The sequence below is a fragment of the Myotis davidii genome, unplaced genomic scaffold (assembly GCF_000327345.1).
Source record: "Myotis davidii unplaced genomic scaffold, ASM32734v1 scaffold217, whole genome shotgun sequence".
Classification (NCBI taxonomy): domain Eukaryota; kingdom Metazoa; phylum Chordata; class Mammalia; order Chiroptera; family Vespertilionidae; genus Myotis; species Myotis davidii.
Window position 1 is genome coordinate 8,476,403 of NW_006290034.1, and position 20,878 is coordinate 8,497,280.

At 34.4% G+C, this 20,878-nt stretch overlaps 2 protein-coding genes across 2 annotated transcripts in view; both read left to right on the top strand.

The window, feature by feature from the left end:
- SYCP1 (synaptonemal complex protein 1) overlaps window positions 1-10,412 on the top strand; it is a 57,012-nt gene extending 46,600 nt beyond the window's left edge. The window contains exons 28-33 of the mRNA XM_015563466.1: window positions 444-518; window positions 755-814; window positions 4,280-4,459; window positions 8,607-8,750; window positions 9,741-9,830; window positions 9,921-10,412. Of these exons, the coding sequence (XP_015418952.1) occupies window positions 444-518; window positions 755-814; window positions 4,280-4,459; window positions 8,607-8,750; window positions 9,741-9,830; window positions 9,921-10,058 (687 nt within the window). The 3' untranslated portion in view covers window positions 10,059-10,412. The remainder of the gene's footprint in view (window positions 1-443; window positions 519-754; window positions 815-4,279; window positions 4,460-8,606; window positions 8,751-9,740; window positions 9,831-9,920) is intronic.
- A 9,436-nt stretch (window positions 10,413-19,848) lies between these two features.
- The window catches only part of TSHB (thyroid stimulating hormone beta), a 5,031-nt gene continuing 4,001 nt past the window's right edge, over window positions 19,849-20,878 (top strand). Inside the window, exon 1 of the mRNA XM_006763042.2 lies at window positions 19,849-19,981. Coding sequence (XP_006763105.1) covers window positions 19,965-19,981 — 17 coding nt within the window. The 5' untranslated portion in view covers window positions 19,849-19,964. The remainder of the gene's footprint in view (window positions 19,982-20,878) is intronic.

Below are 20,878 nucleotides of genomic sequence, written 5' to 3' on the forward strand. Positions count from 1 at the left end.
CGGGCACTCACGCCCCCAAACCGCTTGCGCAGGTTGAGGGCGTGAGTGCAGGCGGATGCCGCAGCGTCCGGGTCTGCCATTGGGATCGGGTCCCAGATGAGTGCGGGCGGACACCGCAGCCGCCCCGCCGGCCCGCGTAATCGGGTCCCGGGTGACCGCTGGCACTCATGCCCTCAACCTGCTCTCCGATGGCGCTGTACCATCCTGCCTGCAAGATGCAAATTAGCCGCCATCTTTTTTGGTGGTTAACTGCTATCTTAGTTGGCAGTTAATTTGCATATCTCGCTGATTAGCCAATGAAAAGGGTATCGGTCGTACGCCAATTACCATTTTTGTCTTTTATTAGATAGGATAAGTAATTTATTTCTCTATAAAATTAAATTTATTTGAAACACTAGTTTGCATTTATATGTACTTAAAAACTTTGTGTTTTTTTCTTTCAGGAGGTTGAACTGTCCAATCTCAAAAATGAACTTTCGTCTATTAAGAAACAACTTGAAATAGAAAGAGAAGAAAAAGTAGGTTTTGTGACATTATAAAGTAACTAATTGTTAAGACCTGCTCTTAAGATATTTGAAACTAAGTAACATTTCTATAGAGAAGAAGTAATTCATTTTTCTATTTACTTTTTATTATTTTTATAAAATTTGTAGGTCAGTATTATTTTCTTGTTAATACTTCTTTGATAATAAGAACATTCATTGTGGTAATAGTAATAACTACATTATATGTACTTGATATTCATTTTTAATAGGAAAAACTCAAAAGACAGGCAAAAGAAAACACAGTTACTCTCAAAGAAAAAACTGACAAGGTAAGAGTTTTATATAATTTTTAGTTTTCTTTATAACCAATTCATTTTCTAACATTTACTTAGAAAATTTTTTTGTTCATAAGTAGGAAAAAAACATTTAAAATATGTCACACAATTTCATTTTCTAAATTGTTTCTTGCTATTATTAAAAAGCATTTGCTAAAAACCTTAAAGCAGTTGTCACTTGGCGATTTAGAGAAGTTTTCAGCCTTCTATAATTTTTATTACAGTATTATCTTAAATTAGGTACCTTTGTGTTTCTTGAGAATTTTCTAATGTTAGAGGCAAAATATTTTCATCAAAAATTCTAAAGCTTATATTTAGATTATGTCTAGTTTTGGGTTTGAGAGGGCTAAATAAATGACATCCTGCTTTTCTTAAGTCTGAACCAATTGAGAAAGACAATGAAAACCAAAATAATATCTTTATTATTGATAAGTAATATTGGAGAATGTAGTTTATATTTGAAGGTAAGGGGATTTCTTAATCTTAAAATCCCAAATTAGACATATTTGTCTACTTTGTCACGGTAGATCTGAACTGGAACAAGTTATCCACTTAAAAATGGCTGCTCTTGTAAAACATGGCATAAAGGGGAGGAGAACAGAATGTGTGCTGCTTCTGGTACCCAAGAGTAAGCAGAAGGAAGGGTTTGAACTATTTGCCCAGTTTCTCCTTTCAAATTCACTAGTCCCATCAGCAGGTCCTCAAACTTTTTAAACAGGGGGCCAGTTCACTGTCCCTCAGACTGTTGGAGGGCCGGACTGTAGTTTAAAAAAAAACTATGAACAAATTCCTATGCACACTGCACATATCTTATTTTGAAGTAAAAACAAAACAAAACGGGAACAAATACAATGTTTGTATTTGCATGTGGCCCGCAGGGCCTTAGTTTGAGGACCCCTGCATTAAGTCATTGTTCTTCCTCTAAGGAGAAAAAGGTTAGGGATGTTACCCTAGTGGTTGCTTCCTACACATGGAAGGAAGCATGAGGTATGTGGAAGAGCGATATCCCTCTGCTTCTCACACATTACAGAAGAATTCTAAATGCAAGTTTTAATGATTAAACAGTCTTTCTACACAGTGATATAGTCAGTCCTAAGTCCCCACAGAGGTTGCTTTTGACTATAAACCTAAAGTGACAGTAGTTGACAACAGTTGAGTTTTAGGTATCCAGCATTCTCCAACCGGTGGTCCGTGAGCTCCGAAAGGTTGGTAACTGCTGGATATAACAATTTTGTTATATTTGGATTCAAAGAAAGAGAAGGAAAGAAATATTATACCTGTGGGTGAATATTGAATGCTTCATATGTTCCAAATACTGTGGTAGGCACTTGAAAAAATATTTGGAGAAATTATTGTCATATTAAAATTAGCCAGCAGGATTAGGTAATGGTCTAAGGGAAGTGTCAGACAAAGATAAATAAATTGGTTAAACTCTAATATTTATTTCCAAATATAGAATGTATTCATACTATGCAGGTATATATCCCATATTGTTATAAAGTTGTTTTGACTCATGTATAATTCCAGTAATATATGCCTATTATTTATATTTGTTATCAAGTAAATTAGTAAATACCTTATATTGTATCTGGGGGTCTGGATATATATGGCAAATAATGAGAAAATGAAAAAAGAAATAATTTAAATATGCTTTTATTTTCTATATTTTATTCCAAAATTATGGAAATACCACAAGTCTTTATATAATAATCATTAGGCTTATCAAACATGTCTGAATTTGGGCAAGTTACTTAACTTTCTCATGCCTCAGTATTCTCATTTATAAAGGGGTAATAATAATAACTATTTCCTAAAGTTGTTATGAGGATTAAGTGAAATAGTATTTGTAAAGCATTTAAAATAGTGCTCAGCACACAGGAAATACCATATAAGTGCTTAAAAAGTACAACAGAGAAAATCATGAATGTTCTGAATATATGCATCACTGGACATATAACATTTAGAAAAGAAGGTAACTTGTAGGAAAGTGCATACATGTCCATGATGTATTACGAAGAGGGTTATTTCAGTATTCTAGAATGAGGAGGGGCAGTTGCATTTTCTTTTCGGCTACCAGGCTATCCAGGAAATGTTAATTCTCAGACATGGCCACATGGTGGTGTAGTTGCCATTATCAGTCCTTTTTGGGGAGAAACATTTGTCCATGAAAGCAGTTACATTTTGGAGACTACTGATGAAGAAGAAGAACTTTGTTTTCATTAAAATTGTGCTATCAGCTATGATGTATAAATGTTTAGGAAAAGAATGCAGAAGTGCAACTGTGAAAAAATATTACTAAGATTCATACCTACTGGAAAAATGACTATAAAAGTGAGATCACTAGGACTAGTCAAGAAACCTACAAGTCACCTTATTTAGCTCCTTGATTATATAAATGGATAAATTTAAGCCTGGAGATACTTAGTGACTTAGTTAAAATCACCTAGCAAAGCAGTAAAAGTTCCTGGAGAAAAGAGCATACTTGACTCGTAGTTCAGTGTTTTTTATAGTACTTGTGGTCATGTCATAGTCCTGCACTCTGTACCCTGTACCCTCCTAATTTGAGTAATGATCTATTCTCACTGCAGATTCAACCACCAACCTTTTGAAAGTTTAGCCTCCCCCACCTTTTGGTTGTTGTGTTTGTGCTTCATTCTTTCTTGTGAGTGGTTGCCTTGATTGTATTCATGGATATGATGGTGACCAACAAAAGTGGTAAAATAGAAAGTAATAGGCATAAGTTTCATGTAGGGTTCCACTAGAGCAGCTATTGTTTCTAGCTTTTACTGGAAAGCTATGTCAGGTGCTGAGGGAAAGATATATAAAGGTAGAGAGAAAGGAAACCAAATAAATTGAGTTGAAATAATATCTAAGTATTTAGAGTAAATTTGCATTTTGTTTATTTTCAGAGTTGAAGCAAATAGCTACTTTATCATTTTTTTCTGACAATTTCTGTAGTTCTTTATTATCATAATTTTTGTTCCCTCCCTTTTTTTGAGGGGAGTGAGGTTGGTGGATAGGAAAAAACTGACATTTATTAATAGATAAGAGAAGATATGAAAGCATAAAAGAGAATGAATGGAAATGAGAATAAATTGCCCTCTAGTTTTTAGACTATTAGAATGAACCACGGATTAAGGCATTTTGCCACCAGGAATAGAGATTTTTCTCTATAGAATCCTCAGTTTTCGATCAGATAGAGTTGAGATATCGTCTTTGTTTTCATAGCAGCTCTCTGAAGACAGGAAGGGGCAGATACCATTTTCATCTTAAATAGGAAAATGAACTGACCAAAAATGAATTATTTAATTTAATCAGTATGTCATTTATTCAAAGTTATCTAGTCAATAATAAATTTGGGGGTAAATTTTAGTTTATTCCTGTGTTATTTCTACTAGTTGCTACATTGTAATTAAAATGACATTTAACGATTTTATTCATTTCTATTGTCTAATACAGAAAATACAGACATCTTTATCGGAAACACTTACAACCAGTTATCGGAAATTTGATCCTAAAGTAGCTCCTTCACAAAATGTATCTCGAAACTTCACATCAGCTGATTATGGCAAACTCAAAGAAAAAAAAGACAATCTGAGGATACCTGCCAAAAGTATTTTATCTGAACCATTACCAAAGGTTGGTTGTTAAAATTTCAAAAGAAGTAGTAACTTTTTAATTAAAAAAGACAGTTTGGTGTTATAGACCACATATCTAGTATCAGACATATTAGTAGATATAAAGCCAATTTTGTAAAAGTTTCAATTTTTTGTGATACCAACATGAAATGTGTTTGTTTGTTTTCTGTCACTGCCCACAACTTAATGGCATCTTGGTAGTTTTCATAACTTTCTAGCATTCACCAATGCATAGGTCCCTGATGTGGGAAAAGTATCTCCACCTGTCTCTACCCCTCTAAGCTAAAATATCATGTCTTTTTCTCCCAATTTCCTTAATATAACTGGGAATAAGGAAGTTTGGTGATTGTAGGGCTTGCTTTTACGTAAAACACTTTTTAGTAAGCCCCAGAGAAGGAAGGACCTGGCCTTAATTATAGGTCACTTTGTTTAGAATATCTGTTACTAGCACTTTCCCCCTCAACTGTGTGCCCCTGTAAACAATTCCAGAGCAAAAGGAAGAGTTCCACGCATATGCTGTTATATATACACTAGAGGCCCGATTCCCGAAATTTGTGCAAGGGGCTTGGCCCTTGCAGCTGCAGCAGCTTGCCTCAGCTCTCGCAGCCCTGGCTTTATCCGGAAGGTCGTCTGGCTGTCTGGTCTAATTAGCATATTATGCTTTTATTACTGTAGATTATCTAACTCATAGAAGCTATGGAAATTAATTTACATAGCTCAGAGAGGCTTTTATATAAAGCTATTTTGTTTTACTTACTACTATATTATTCAGAATATGAAATGATTTCTATTGAAGAATGACCTTACTTTAAAAAACTTTTAATTGGCAGCTCCTTTTTGATAGGAATGCAGAAGTCTGAGGTGAGCATTCAGGTCATAGGCATCTTTTTAGATATATAACCATAAAATATTTTAAAATCTGAAAAAAACACAAACTTTTAATTGAAATATATGCAAGAACACATAGATCTTAATTATACAACTTGATGAATTTTTACAAAACCAAACATAACCTTATAACCATCACTCAGATTAAAACATGAAATGTTATCACCTCAGAAGAGCTTCTTATTCCCTCTTCCAGTTACTAGCACTCCCCCAAGGCCAACTGTTTTTTTCAGTAATACTTTTAATTACATGATTATAATTATACAATTTCTACTATTCAGTATTTTGTATAAAACCAGTTACAATAAACATGATTTTCAAATGTGACAATACTTACCAGACTACATAGATGTGCAAAGTTTACTTGCCATTATGAAACTTTATCTTAAAAATAACTTCAGGAAAATAAACATGCAACCAATTCTCTCAGCTTTATAAAATATGATTAGAAATATACATTTTAATTAAAAAAGACAATGATCAAATACTGAATAATCAGTTACATTTTAAAACTTTTACTAATCTATACATGAGTACAGGTTAGATAAAAGTATTAATATAAAACTTCAGTACTATAACGAGATGGATATATCTTCTGACATTTAATTCTAGGCAATTGAGATAATTTCCTACACAGTTCCAACTTCCAATATTAGATGTATTACCTCTTTTTGCATTTTCTATAAATAGAACTATATAGTTTTTGCTTTTTTTCACTTAATATTATATTTGTGGGTTCATCCATATTGTTGCTTGAAGTTGTAGATTATTTTTTTCTATATAGTATTTCATTGTGTGTCTGCACCACAGTTTATCTATTGTGTTATTAATAGACATTTGGGTAGTGTCCAGATTGGGTTTTATGTTAGTGTTGCTATAAAAATCCTAGTACTTAACATGTAGGCTGGCTGTCTCCAGGAGTAAAATTGCCCATGTAAGGGTTATAGGCTTGTGCATAATGCATTCCATCTTAATAGATACTGCCTGAGTTGTTTTTACTCTGATACAAAATGTATGTGTGTGTTTCTTATACTTCAGTTCTCTAACTCTTCAGACTCTAACTGGGTATCCTATAATTTGATTGAATTCTGACACTAACTACCTGGACTTAATGTAGACCCCCCCAGATTAAGGGCTCAATCCCACAAGGCTCCCACTTCAGATGGCAGTCACAGTCTTGGCTTGCCATCATTTGTACTCCTGACCAGCTGGCTATAAATTGGGGCTTCCTATAACCCCCTCCTCAATTTGCTAGCATGACTCTCAGAACTAAGGAAGTTACTCACTATTTCCAGTTCATTATAAAGGACACAACTCAGGAACAGCCAAATGGAAAAGATGCATAGTAAAAAATGAGACCAAGGAAGAAATCAGAAATTATCTTTAGACAAATGAAAACGAATACACAACAGTCCAAAACCTATGATACACAATGAAAGCAGTCCTAAGAGGGAACTGGATGAAAGGAAGGTGAAGAGATTAGCCAAAGGACATATATGCAAAACCCATAGACACAGACAACAACAGTATGGTCATGGCCAGAGGGAAGGGGAGGCGGTAGCTAGGTGGAGGTGGCCAAATACGGAAAATAGGAAGATATTTGTAATAGTGTCAACATTAAAAATAAAGAAAAAAATTTAAAAAATAACATTTATATCGACAAAGTCCAATGACTAGGCTTCCTTAGAGACAGATTCTGTTGATCATCCCTCATTCTCCCATGTAAAGGCCATAATTTCTTGGTTTTTGTTTTTTTTCATGTCTCATTTTTTTCTTGAAATCTGAAAATTAAAAATAATATAATGTGAGCTCTGGGAATCAGATTCTACCTTCTCCACTGGGTTTGTTGTTGCTTCTGCTTGTCATAGTTGTTATTGTTTGTTTAATGACCTTTCTAAACTAATCCTGTAAAGTTTGTATTCTTTTAGTGCCATTGAAGTCTGTACATGGTTAGCTTTATGTTCAGCTAATGTTTGAACAGATATCTCCTTAAAAACTTGTACCAACAAATCTCCCAAACGTTGCCATGGACTATTTGTTAGGGCATGCCTTTAGCACTCCACTAGATAGTTGACAACTCAGTCTTAGCCTTCAATTCCTGCTTTTGCAGACCCTCAGGATCTGACAGAGGTAAGAGCTTAGGGCCTTTTTAGGTCTTTACTGTGTTTACTCACAACCCTATGCATGTGCATGGCTTTCTATATTTTCAGGAGTATGCCAGAGCTTTTCAAAAACCCTTTGGACATCTCATTTATAAGCTGTATTCCTAAATTTTTGTGTAATCTTATCATTTACCCCAACTGATAGTCCTTGTCTTAGTGAGCTCAAAGTTAAAACACTTCCCTGTAATTGTTTTTGAGAAATGCTACTCCCTAATCTACACACACCAAGTTGAAAGTTTTTTTTGTACTGAGTGAGCTCTGAGTCAGGTCAAAAACAAACTGCCTTGTAAGTGAGGTCTTCCAGAGAACCACCATACAAGTCAAATAAGGACAGCCCTTTGGGAATACAGTTTTGAAAGAACCCCTAGTTCTGTTCTGCTCTGTCTAAGGCTGCCAGGCTGAACCACGAATGTGGGCTGTTATTTTTTTAAGGGTAACATAGAGCTCGAGGACAGAGGATGGGACAAGGAAAAGTTAATGGAAAATATCTCTAGGTTATGGCAAGCTTTGGTTAATTCCAAGAGTTCTGAAAAAGCTGTCACCATTTTTTAGCAGTATTTTCTTTGCTTTGTGAGAGAGCGAATTTTCGGAGCTTTTTACTCTGCCATTTTTGCTAATTTCGCTGACCTTACTTTTTAAAGATACTTTAAAAAATTATAAAACTTACAGGGCAATATGGAATAACAAACATTGACTATGTGAATTACTTTACCAACAAAAAACTGGCAAACTTATTTTCTTATAAATAAGGATTTTTGTTGAGAGAGCAATGCTCACTCAATTTTTGGTTTTAATAATTGCTAGAAAAATTAAAGCCCCTCTTAAGATTGGTGATGGTTAAAACTAGTGTTTCTTTCTCTTCCTTTTACTCTCTCCCTCTTCACCCTCTAATATCTTCTTCAGTAAGTTCAAGGGATGAAGAAAGTTATAAAAGTTTTATTACCAAGAACATCTAAATTAAATTCTTATTCAAAATTTATACTTCATAAACATGCCAACAATAATGGAGACTTATTGATTACTAAAGACTCAACTTGCCTTTATTAATAACGTATGTTTTATTTGATGAAATAATGTGTTGTTTTTCTTTTTGGGTAGGCATATACTGTGAAGACACCAACGAAACTAAAAATTCAGCCAAGAGAAAACAAGAATGCACCCACTGAAGAAGATACTAAAAAGAGAAAAATGGTCTTTGAGTTTGATGTTAACTCAGATAGTTCAGAATCTGCTGATCTTCTGGTAAACACATTGCAAATAATCAGTATTTATTATTTGTTTACATTATTGTGTACTTTATTTCTTGATAAAGAAATATATTATTTATCAATACTAAATAAGTAGAACTTTACTATAACAGAATCTTATGCTTTTACAGAATTAAAGAAATTAGGGTTTAAATAATTTTAGAAAACATTGCATTTTGAAATACGTGATATAACATAGTTGCATTTGAAATAATTAACCATATTGTTTTCCAACAGTGTTATAAAGGAGCTTTTACTGCATTTTCTTTTCTTTTCAAAAAAGAAAGGTTAGCCCTAGCCAGTTTGGCTCAGTGAATGGAGCTAGTCTACCTGGATTTGAATCCTGGTTCCATCTCTAACTAGTTACATAATCTTGAGCAAGTTACTTAATATTTGTGTCTCAGTTCCTCCCCTATTTAAAATGAGGATAATAGTATACCTACTTCACAAAATTGTATTAAAACTAATTAAAATATGCAAAGTGCTTAAAACAGTGCCTGACATAAAGAAAGTACTAAATAAGTGTTAGCTATTATTATTTGGGAGGATTACAATACTCATAAATTGATAACTGATATTTTAATTTTTATGTGATTATAAATGCTTCCTATATAGGACTTAAGTGTGAGTTGAGTAAGTAGACTGGGAGTAAGGGGAGGAGAAAGTGGTAATAAAAAGACTCTGAAACTGAAATAGAAGTTAGAAAAATACTATTCACACGCATCTTGTATTTTACATAACCTTTCAGGAATATAGTTAATAGGATCAAAATTTAGGTCTTCGACAGAATGAGGCTATTTTGTCATAGTCTTCTTTCTTCAGTATTCTTTTTTTTCTTTTTCCTCCCTCTTCCCTCTTCTTTCTTCCTCCCTCCTCCTTCACCTACCCCTCCTTCTCCCCTTCGTATGTGGTATGTAGACAAAATTTTAATAATGTAATATTTATGATGGCAATACCCAAGTTATATTTTTGTTTTTTCTTTAAGACCATGGTTTCAGAGGAAGAGACATTGAAAAAGCTATGCAAGAATAATTATTCAACAACTTCTCATTTTTGTGTCAGAACACCAAAAAAGGTAACTTACAAATTTATTTCAGAAAGCACATTTCAAAAGCTGGACTTTAATTTTTTAATTAAACATATTATGATTTTATTTTGAATTCAGACCCCTTCATCTCTAACAGCCCTTGGATCTGCGCCGAAGTTTGGAGCTTTGAGGAAAATGCGGGAGGACCGTTGGGCTGTGGTTGCTAACGCGGATAGGAGAAAAAAACTAAAGGAAGCAGAAAGGCTCTTTGTTTAATTTCAGAAAATCAGTGTGATTAAGGAGGCTAATAACAAAATTCATAGTTAACTTTTTTCACTTTATAAAGAGCCAATTTTTTTCTGTAATTGAGGCTTTTTAATGTTTGCATACATTATTTGTTTATATTTTAGTGTAAATGTGAAATAACTACATGTTATTTGAAAAATTGTCATTGTATTCAGGTAATTAGATGATTATATTTTGTTTTTACCTTTTTTTGGTAGTCATGAAAACTGTTTTGGCTAAGTTTTCAAATTATAAAGTTAGCCATTGAATGCTAGGAATAGACTATTGAGATTTTTAATTTTTTACTGTTAAAATATTTTGAATGCAAATAAATGCTTCTTGATTCTGTAGATAGCAGCTTTACTTACTATCAATTATCTGTATTGTTTAAGAAAAAATTGAAAGGAGTTTAACAAACAGATTTTGTTTCAAATGGCAGATTATTCTAATGTGAATCCTATAGGTAATTCAGACTTCAGATGGATAAACTGATTTTTAAAAAAGTATCTGTTGCACAAGATTTCACGGAAGTAGAGCATTTTGCAAGCTACCACACTCACTCTCTGAGAAGGCTAAAATATTAAGTCTCATTCTAGACAGCTAATCATTAAAATTTTGATAATACTAGTTTATAAAATTGACAATTTTTTTAGTTGCTGGAAAAGGCTATACCAGTATAACTTCCAAAATTACTTCACTTAGCCAACATTCATTGTTGAATATAGATTGTCTACCTAAGGGTGAAGCATAGTTCTAGATCAGTGGTTCTCAACCTTCTGGCCCTTTAAATTTCCTCACGTTGTGACCTAACCATAAAATTATTTTCGTTGCTACTTTATAACTGTAATGTTGCTACTGTTATGAATTGTAATGTAAATATCTGATATGCAGGATGGTCTTAGGCGACCCCTATGAAAGGGTTGTTGGACCACCAAAGGGGTCTCGACCCACAGGTTGAGAACCGCTGTTCTAGATACTGGGATACAACCATGAGCAAAACAAAATAAACCCTCTGTTCTTCTAGAGCTTACATGTTAGTGAGGGAAATAGACAATAAGCAGAATAAATAAATGAAACATATAGTATACTAGTTAATGGTAATTGCTAAGGAGGAATGAGACAGGGCAGAGTATTAGGGAGCATGAAAGGGGTTGAAATTTTATGTAGGGTGGCCCTCACTAAAATGACAGTTGAATAACATGTCTGTGGCTATCTGGGGTAAATATTTTTGGCAAAAGAAACAGGAAATACAAAGGCCCAGAGATGGGGGTGTGCCTGATATATCTGGGAAGCAGCAAGGAGGCCACCATGGCTGGAGGATAATGTGCAAAAGGGAGAGTAGAAGGAGAAAAGGCTTGATAATGAACAGGATGGGCGTGCAGATTATGTAGTGCTTGTAAGCTGCTTTAAGAGCTTTGGCTTTACTCTGAATAAGATGTGAAATCAGTAGATTTTTTTGAGCAAAGAAGAGCCATGATCTGACTCAGGTTTTAGCATATGGATCTTTCTTTTTGACCACTATGTTGAAAACATTATGTAAAGGGGACAAAAGACAAACAGAAAATAGGTTTAATAATGCATATGAGAGCTGGTAAGTGACTTGAACAAGGGTGACAACAGCAGGGGAATGAAGTGGTCAACTTCTGGATTCATTTTGAAAATTAGATGTGAGATGTGATAAGAAAGAGAAAGGACAAAGATAGCTTCAGTATTTTTGCTTGAGCTGTAGTTTTGGACATGTTAGGTTTGAAATGCTTATTGGACATCCAAATAGAGATGGTAAGTTGGCTTAGAGACAATTCCAGGGTAATGGTATACATTTGGGAGCCAACAGCATGTTTTAAGTTAGTGAAGTAGTCCAGGTGAGAGAAGGGAAAGTTTCTTAGAGTGTAAGTTTAAGTTCCAAACTTTTAGATTAGATCTAACACCTGTCCTAAGAAAAATATCCATAACTTTATCATTCTACTCCTAAAATGTCTCCTTCATGTAAATGTAAAAATTAATGATGTCAAAGAGCAAGTTGCTTTGGTTGATATAAAGGTTAGAAATAAATTATTCATAATTCAGGCAACCTGAATTGAGTATAATTAATAGTCCACAGGCTTTAGTAGTACATCAAGAACTTTAATCAGGGCAGGTCAACTGTGGGTTAGAAATAGGAAATGACAAACAGGAGACAGATAAGACTTAACATTATTTAAGTTATGAAATCAGAGTTTAGAGTTGGAGGTAACTGAAAAAATCACTTAAACATCAGTAATTTGAGGCCTATAAAAGCAATAAAAAAGAAAGGGAAAAGATAGTTTTAAAAATGACTTAAATTCTGTATGCATATCCAAAATTTACATCAATACATAAATGTAACCATTTAAAATCTTAATACCTTCTTTCCCCCTTTTGCTTTCTCCCTTACCTACTCTCTTTTCTCCATACACATCAGAGTCCCCCTCCATCACATTCCCCTCTCCTAGTAACCTTTGAGAAGAACATGGAGGGTATCCTTTTTCCCCTCCATGATAGATTGGTAATAGATGTAATGTATTTAGTTAGTTGTATTTCTACATATGCAGGCATGAGTTTATTATAGTAGGCATATAGTGGGACCTTATTGTTTTAATTTTCATTTCTCTGCTGACATATGATGTGGAATATCTTTTCATAAGCTTATTTGCCATCTGTATGTCTTCTTTGGTGAGGTATCTCTACAGCCTTTTGTCCATTCTTAAATCAGGTTGTTAAGTTTTAAGAGTTCTTTGTATATTTTGGATAACAATCCTTATCTGATACGTCTTTTACAAACATTTTCTCCAGTCTGTGTCTTCTCATTCTTTTGACACTATGGGCTTTTTAGCTATATCTTCATTTTTAGTGGTTCTAGGATTTGCCATATACATCTTTAACTTATCATAGTTTGCCTCAAATACTATTATGGCACTTCACATATAGTGTAAGAACCATACAGAAATATATTTCTATTTCCCATTTCTGTCTTTTCTTGACATACGGTTTACTTCTATGTATTATAAATCCCACAATACATTGTTATTTTTGCTGTAAGTTGTCAATTGTCATTGTTTTAAAGTAAGGTGAAATTCATATAATAAAATTAAGCACATTAAAGCAAACATTTTTCTGGTATTTAATATGTCCACAATGTTGTGCAAACACTACCTTTATCTAGTTTCAAATAATTTTCCTCATCCCCAAGGGAATCCCTGTACTCATTAAGTTATTTTCCCTTATTTCCTACTTCCCCCAGTCCCTGATAAAATACTGGTTTGCTTTCTGACTCCATGGCCTTACCTATTCTGTATATTTCAAATTAGTGGAATCAGACTATACGTGATCTTTTTGTTTTTTAATCCTCACCCAAGGATATTTTTTTCATTGATTTTTTTAGAGAAAGTAGAAGAGAGAGGGAAAGACAGAAATATCCATGTGAGAGAAACACATCCATTTCTTGCCTCCAGCATGAACCCCAACCAGGGCTTGGGCCAGGGAGGCTTCTGTAACCGAAGTACATATCCTTGACTGGGAATTGAACCCGGACCCTTCAGTCCACGGGCCAACGCTCTATCCACTGAGCAAACCAGCTAGGGCTATACGTGATCTTTTGAGTCTAGCTTCTTTCACTTCATTTGTTTTTTTTAACACACATAGCGAAGGAAATTCACTGCATTACTAGTATTAGTTTATTATTTCTTGGCTTCCATAGATTAATTTATTAACAGGATTCTTTATTGATTTTTACATATAACAATACAGTGATTCTTTTAAAGTAAAAGGTGTATTAAACAAAGATGAGAAAAAAAATAATTTGTGGTGAGATTAATAACATTGTTGATTAGTTACTGAGAAGTGGTTACACGTGTTATTGTGAGTACAGTTAATACTGCTCATATTATTCAGCCAGAGAAATAATATCTAATTACCAAGAGGTTATATAAAGTAAGAAAAATAGAGTGAATGATACACCAAGGGATAGAGAAGCAAGTTTTGGTATACAGGAAAGAATACTTGATACTGATCTTTTGTAACACTTGAGTTTTATTACAGAATATGTTAGCAGTTCCTATTAACATTTATATATGATCCCAACTTAAAAACGTTTTGAAATGGAGAAAGCTTTTGTAAATTCATATGAATGTGGCATATTGGGGGCTTTAACTTATCAAAGGGAGAAGTAAATTGACATAATTTTATACATATTAAATTAGTTTTGTCTCTCCACTTGAGAGCTTCAAGATAATACAATGATTAATATGCACATTAGGTCCAACTCTACTTACTATCAATTATCTGTATTGTTTAAGAAAAAAATTGAAAGGAGTTTAAATAAATAGATTGTGTTTCAAATGGCAGATTATTCTAATGTGACTCCTACAGATAATTTATACTTCAGATGGGTAAACTGATTTTTTTAAAAAGTATGTGTTGCACGAGATTTTAGAATTTCACAGAAGTAGAACATCTTGCAAGCTATCACACTCTTTGAAGGAGGGTAAATATTAATAAATCTCATTCATAGCCAGTGCCATTCCTCTGTTTAGCTAATTGAATATTGAGGCTTTATTTTCCTTTTAAAAATGAGTCACTGCCCTAACCAGTTTGGCTCAGTGGATAGAGCCTCGGCTTGCGGACTGAAGGGTCCCAGGTTCGATTTTGGTCAAGGGCATGTACCTTGGTTGCGGGCACATCCCCAGTAGGGGGTGTGCAGGAGGCAGCTGATCGATGTTTCTCTCTCATCAATGTTTCTAACTCTCTATCCCTCTCCCTTCTTCTCTGTAAAAAAATGAATAAAATATATTTTAAAAAAAGAAAAAAATGAGTTACAGTTTTAATGCAATAAAAAGGCCATTGGGAAACTTTGATTTTAGTATGGCTTCATTGTAACTATAGAATATTAGAGCAGTTAATAATGTCTCTTTATCTAATTATAAACTCTGGAAATAGCACCTTCATTTCCACTTATTTATGCTTTTAATAAGTACTGATTGAACATCTAGTATGTGAAATAGTCTGGTTTTACTATTTATGGGGCCTACACTCTAGTTGGAAGGGAAAAAACAATAAATATGTAAACAAATAATATAATAATAGAAAGTTATAAGTGCTATGAAAAAGGAATGAATGAGATAGTGGGATAAAAAGTGTCAGGGGCAGATTTAATGGTCAGGGGAAGCTGTTCTGAGGAAGTCATTTTTAAGCTGAGATGATGAAGCCATTTGAAGATCTGGTGAAAGACGTCTTCATCATGAACAAATAGCACATGCGAAAACCCTGTTGCAAGAACAGGTTTAAAATATTCAAAGGAACATAGTAAGTAAAAGGTGGAATGAGACTGTGGTATGACATGAAGTCAGAATAATAGGTACAGATCATTTCTAGCTACTGGATTTTTAAGAACAGCTTTGTTGAGGTTTGACATACAATAAACTGCATATATTATTTTCCTAGGACTGCTATAATAAAGGAGATTGTTTCTTAATTTCTGTTTCTGATAGTTCAGGGTTGGTGTATAGAAACACCATAGATTTTTGTATATTAATTTTATATCCTGCAACTTTAACTGAATTCATTTATTCTAATGGTATTTTGGTTGAAAAAAAGTAGGCTTACAGTTGTGAGTGCATAAAACAGTTTATTCTTGTATTATTACTACATATTATATTACTACCATTTGAACAAATGTAAAACTACTTCTGCCAACCCCTGTATATATAGTATGTAATCTGCAACTGATAATTTTACTTCTTCCTTTCTGATTTGGATGCCTTTTAATTCTATTCCTGCCTAATTTCTTTGGCTAGGTCTTGCAATACTGTGTTGAATAAAAATAGCCATATTGGGGATACTTATCTTGTTCCTGATCTTAGAGGAAAAGCTTCCATCTTTTCACCATTGAGTATGATGTTAACTGTGGGTTGTCATATATGGCCATTATTGTGTTGTGGTACATTTCCTCTACATAGACTTTGTTGAGAGTTTTAGGAAAACAATGCATAAACGATATTGTATCCCTATAAATATTCTTCAACTTTGTTCTCTGAGTTAGTTCTGTTGTTTGCAAATAGTTAATCCTTTTGGGTCTTGCTTTAAAGATTTGTTAGGGTCAGAGCAGCATTTAGTCTAGGCCTAATTTCCCCCCACAATTGAGGCAAAACCCTTCTAAGTATACTACCCAATTTCCCATGAATTAGGAAATTTTCCACTGTTGTTAGTTGGACCAAGTACTATGCCTATTTCTGCATGAGTCCCAAGTCTGCTCTTATTAATCCTTTCAGGTATTTCTTTCCCCAGCCTCATCTAGTTTCTTCACATATGTGAGTTTACCAGTTTTCAGCTGAATATTCAAAGAGATTATCTGCAGATCTCCAGAATTCTCTCTCTCTGGGTTTCTCTCCTCTGTAATATGTTTCCCTGTGAACCTCAAGTGCCTTGAACTCCATGGACTCCTAAGCCCATCTCCTCAGTTTGGAGAACACCTCTTGCCTCTGCCTTTGATACCCATCCTTGCACGAGAAACTTTCTTCCAGCAGTAAGCTGTAGTTCCTTTGCCTGTTTTCTGTCTCTTTGGGATCACTTTCCTATCTTGCCTAACCTTTCATGTGTGTAGAACCATTGTTTCGTGTATTTTGTCCTGTTTATAGTTATTTGAGATGGGAGAGTAAATCCAGTCTGGAAATGAAAGTTCAATCTTCCTGGATTCTCTTAACAGTATGAGATCATATATATTAGAGCCCCTTTAAAAAGAAAATTATTACCCAAATGCATGATATTTTTTATAATTCTTTTAGTAGTAGGCCAAGAGTATGTCAGTTACCTATTATGTGTATATATATTTCCCAGGGATATGTACATAAATCTGCAAGAAATTGAGTACATGAATCAATACTTTATACAACAGAGGTACTACTTTCATTAGAAACAAGCATCTAGCATTCCCACAGTTTCTGTACTTTTACCATCTTGCGTGAAATCACATGAAACAGGTTAAGTTTGGCATCCTCATTTTCACTTTACTCTTTTTAGATTTCTCATTTTCACTTTACTCTTTTTAGATTTCTTCTCTTACTACATATTAGCTCACATTCCCAAGATTTGGGGGCCACTGAAGTGGCTATTCCTGGTATGTCTTCCAGATTCTGCCCTAAACTCTTCATTCCCCCTCCAGGTAGACTTGCCTATACCAGGCCTCATTTTTTTCATTAACTTTCATTAGTTATAAAGATGAGGACAAGTGAAGACTTATGGGGTTGTCAATAATGTATAACATCTATGATGTATTGATCATCTGCCATGTGCTAGATGTTCTATATATTTTCCCTAATTCTATTAAACAACTAACCACTAGTGAGGCCTGGGGGACTCGGAGAAGGTTTTGCAGAAAGGGTGCTTTCTCAGGTAAGTCATGAAGGATGAGTAGGAGTTAGGGGAGATGAAGCATGGAGTGGGGGGTGGTCAGGCAGATGTTACACAGGGAATGGCATATGAAAAGACTTAGAGGGAAGAGAGTGTCTGACTGATTTGAGGAACTCAGTTCAGTTAGGCTGAAGAACATAGAAAGTGGAGAAAGGATGGAGAAGTTAAGGGGAGGGGTGGGAGCTGGGGAAAGATGAAATTAGAGATATAAAGGACTTTATAAATGATACTAAGAAGTTTTGACTTTTTTTCTGAGTATAATGGGAAATTCTTGTTGAACTTTAGGCTTATTTTTATTACAGTGAGGCAAATGGATTGAGGAGGTAAACTTGAGTTATAGCTATGGAGATAGAAAAATGTGGTTTTAAAAATTTAATAATTATTTATGCACTTCCTTAGCCATTTATACATTCAACAAATATAGTGACTGCCCACTATGTACGAGGCACTGTGACTAAATATTTGCTAAGTAAGTAAATGTTGAATTATTATAAATTACCTATCAGTTATTGAAGACTTAGTATATGCCAGACATGGTGTTAAGTGCTCTACATAAACAATAAATAAATGAAGAAACTGAAGTAAAGAGAGCTCAAGCATGCCAATGTCATATTGCTATTAAATGCAAGAGCCAGGATTTGATCTCAGACCAGTTTAATATCCTATCATATTTGGTCTTTACTTAAATGATTGTTATTTCACATGTAAATTTTATGAATTTCCTTTTTAGGACTGCTTTTGCTGTGCCCCAAAGATTTTGGGTTGTTGTGTTTTCATCTTTATTTGTCTCAAAGTATCTTTTCATTTATTCCTTTATAACACTGTTAACCCATTCTTGTTTAGTATCATGGTATTTAACCTCCATGTGTGTGTATTTTTTAGTTTTTCTTGTAATTGATTATTTCTACTGTGGTCAGAGAATATGCTTGATGTGATTTCTTTTAAAAATATTTTTATTGATTTCAGGGAGGAAGGGAGAAGGAGAGAAAGATAGAAACATAGATAAGAGAAAATCATTGATGGGCTGCCTTCTGTATGCCCCACACCGGGGATCGAGCCTACAACCTGGACTGGGAATCAAATCATGACCTCCTGGTTCATATGTGGATGCTCCACCACTGAGCCACGCCAGCCAGGCATGCTTAATCTGATTTTAATCTTAAATTTGTTGAGACTTGTTTTGTGTCCTAACATGTGGTCCATCCTGGAAAATGTCCCATGTGTACTTGGGAAAAATGTATATTTGCTCTGAAGACATCAGTGAAATTAATCAGATCTAGTGTGTCATTTAAGGCTGCTGTTTCCTTGTTGATTTTCTGTTTGGAAGATCTATCCATTGATGTCAATGGGATGTTAAAATTCCCTACTCTGACTGTGTTACTCCCAATCTCTCCCTTGATGTCCATCAAGATTTGCTTTATATATTTAGGTGCTTTTATGCTGAGTGCAGAAATATTTACAAGGGCTATATCCTCTTGGATTGATCCCTTTATCATTATACTAGAGGCCCGGTGCATGGAATTTTGTGCACTGGGTTGCGGGGGGTGGGGGGAATGTTCCCTCAGCCCAGCGTGCGCCCTCTTGCAGTCTGGACCCTTGGCTCCTTACTACCCGCCTGCAGCAGAGGTGGGAGAGGCTCCCGCCACTGTAGCTGCACTTGCCAGCCATCAGCCTGGCTTCTGGCTGAGTGGCCCTCCCCCTGTGGGAGTGCACTGACCACTACGGGGCAGCTCCTGCATTGATCGTCTGCCCCCTGGTGGTCAGTGCACATCATAGCGACTGGTTATTCCACCAATCAGTCTATTTGCATATTAGGGTTTTATTATATAGGATAATGTCATTCTTTGTTTCTTGTAAGTCTTTGTTTTAAAGTCTATTTTGTCTGCTATAAGTATTGCCACCCCAACCCTTTTTTTAACATTTGCATGAAATATCTTTTTCCATCTTTTTACTTTCAGTTCATGTCACTCGTAAACTTATTATTTTTGTTTTACTCAGAAACGTGTGCCAATTGTCCTGGATTTCTATAAAAAGTTGTTTTTGCTTTGTAGATAAGCAGTAATTTTATTTACATCTAAATGAGCACTTACGTGAAATTTGGGGCACTCAAGCCCTAAGTAAATTTTCATTTCCATATCTTACTTAGATGATGTTAAGGTTTTTTCCTCCTTCTGTGTGTATCCTTTGTTATATTAGTAAATATTAATAAAGGATGTATTTTAAAGGGTAATTTTATTTTGAAATAGGAGAAAGGGAAATTTATGCTGCAATAATGTCAGTTTCCAGAGGAAGCCCTGTTTATCTAAACACATTTTATTTGGGGTTCAGTATGAATTTTCAATAGATGTTTTTCAGATAAGGAAGCAGTAATTCAAACGCAATTATATAAACAAGAAGATCAGAGAGGACTTATCCCAAAGGGTATAAAATGAACCAAGAGGTTTCGGTCTGAGTCACTACAGCATCAGCTCACCAATGCAAAACAAAGTAAGGTAGGTGTCTACACTGAGAAGGCTTTGCAAAATGAAATGTTCTTTTTCCACTTTCACCATTTCAGCACTTATTAAAAATGGCAAATGTTGAGTGATAATTTGGATTGGCTCTAAGAATTTTAATTATTGCTCCAAAATAGTTCAATGTTTAGTGAACTACGTATATAAAAATGAGGAAAAAATTTTATTAACTCGAAGAGGTTAATTCCCTGATTGATTTTCATGGCTTTCTCTTCCTATTTACATTTCATTTGAAATAATTTTATCAATTGTATAGCATGTTACTAAATTATGTCAATTACTAATGGTTATCTTTGATGATATACTTCTGGGAAAACTTAGGAGTGAATTCAATTTTGAATATCTGTAGGTGTAATTTACTGTGTCTTATTTCAGTTATTTAATAGCTACACCACCTTGGATAGTGTCCCGTGCGCACACCTGCCTTATAGTACATTTTACTCTCTAGAATAATATGTTGCTTTAGTAAAGACCCTGGATTGTTTATAGGGTGGGCAGTTGATTCTTTTCATAATGTAGTAAGCGATTTGGAGAGAAAAAAAATGGTGGAGGAAATTGGCAGAGCAGAGAGAAATGTGCTTATTGAGAATGAAGGTAGTGAGGGAAAGAAAAAGTGGAATAAGGGGCAAAAGAAAGAAGATATATTAGAATAAGGAAAACATTGGAAGTATAGACATATGTGGGTATGCCACTGAAAAAAGCATATCTTATTAGTTAAGGCTTAAAATCATGCCTTATGTTTAGCTGCCCAATAAATAATCTGTGATAATGTTAAAAGGGAATTTAGTTGCCAAGATAAGAATCTGGTGAAAAAAGAGAAATTGTGGCATATATATATATATATATTTATGTATATATATTTATGTATATATATAT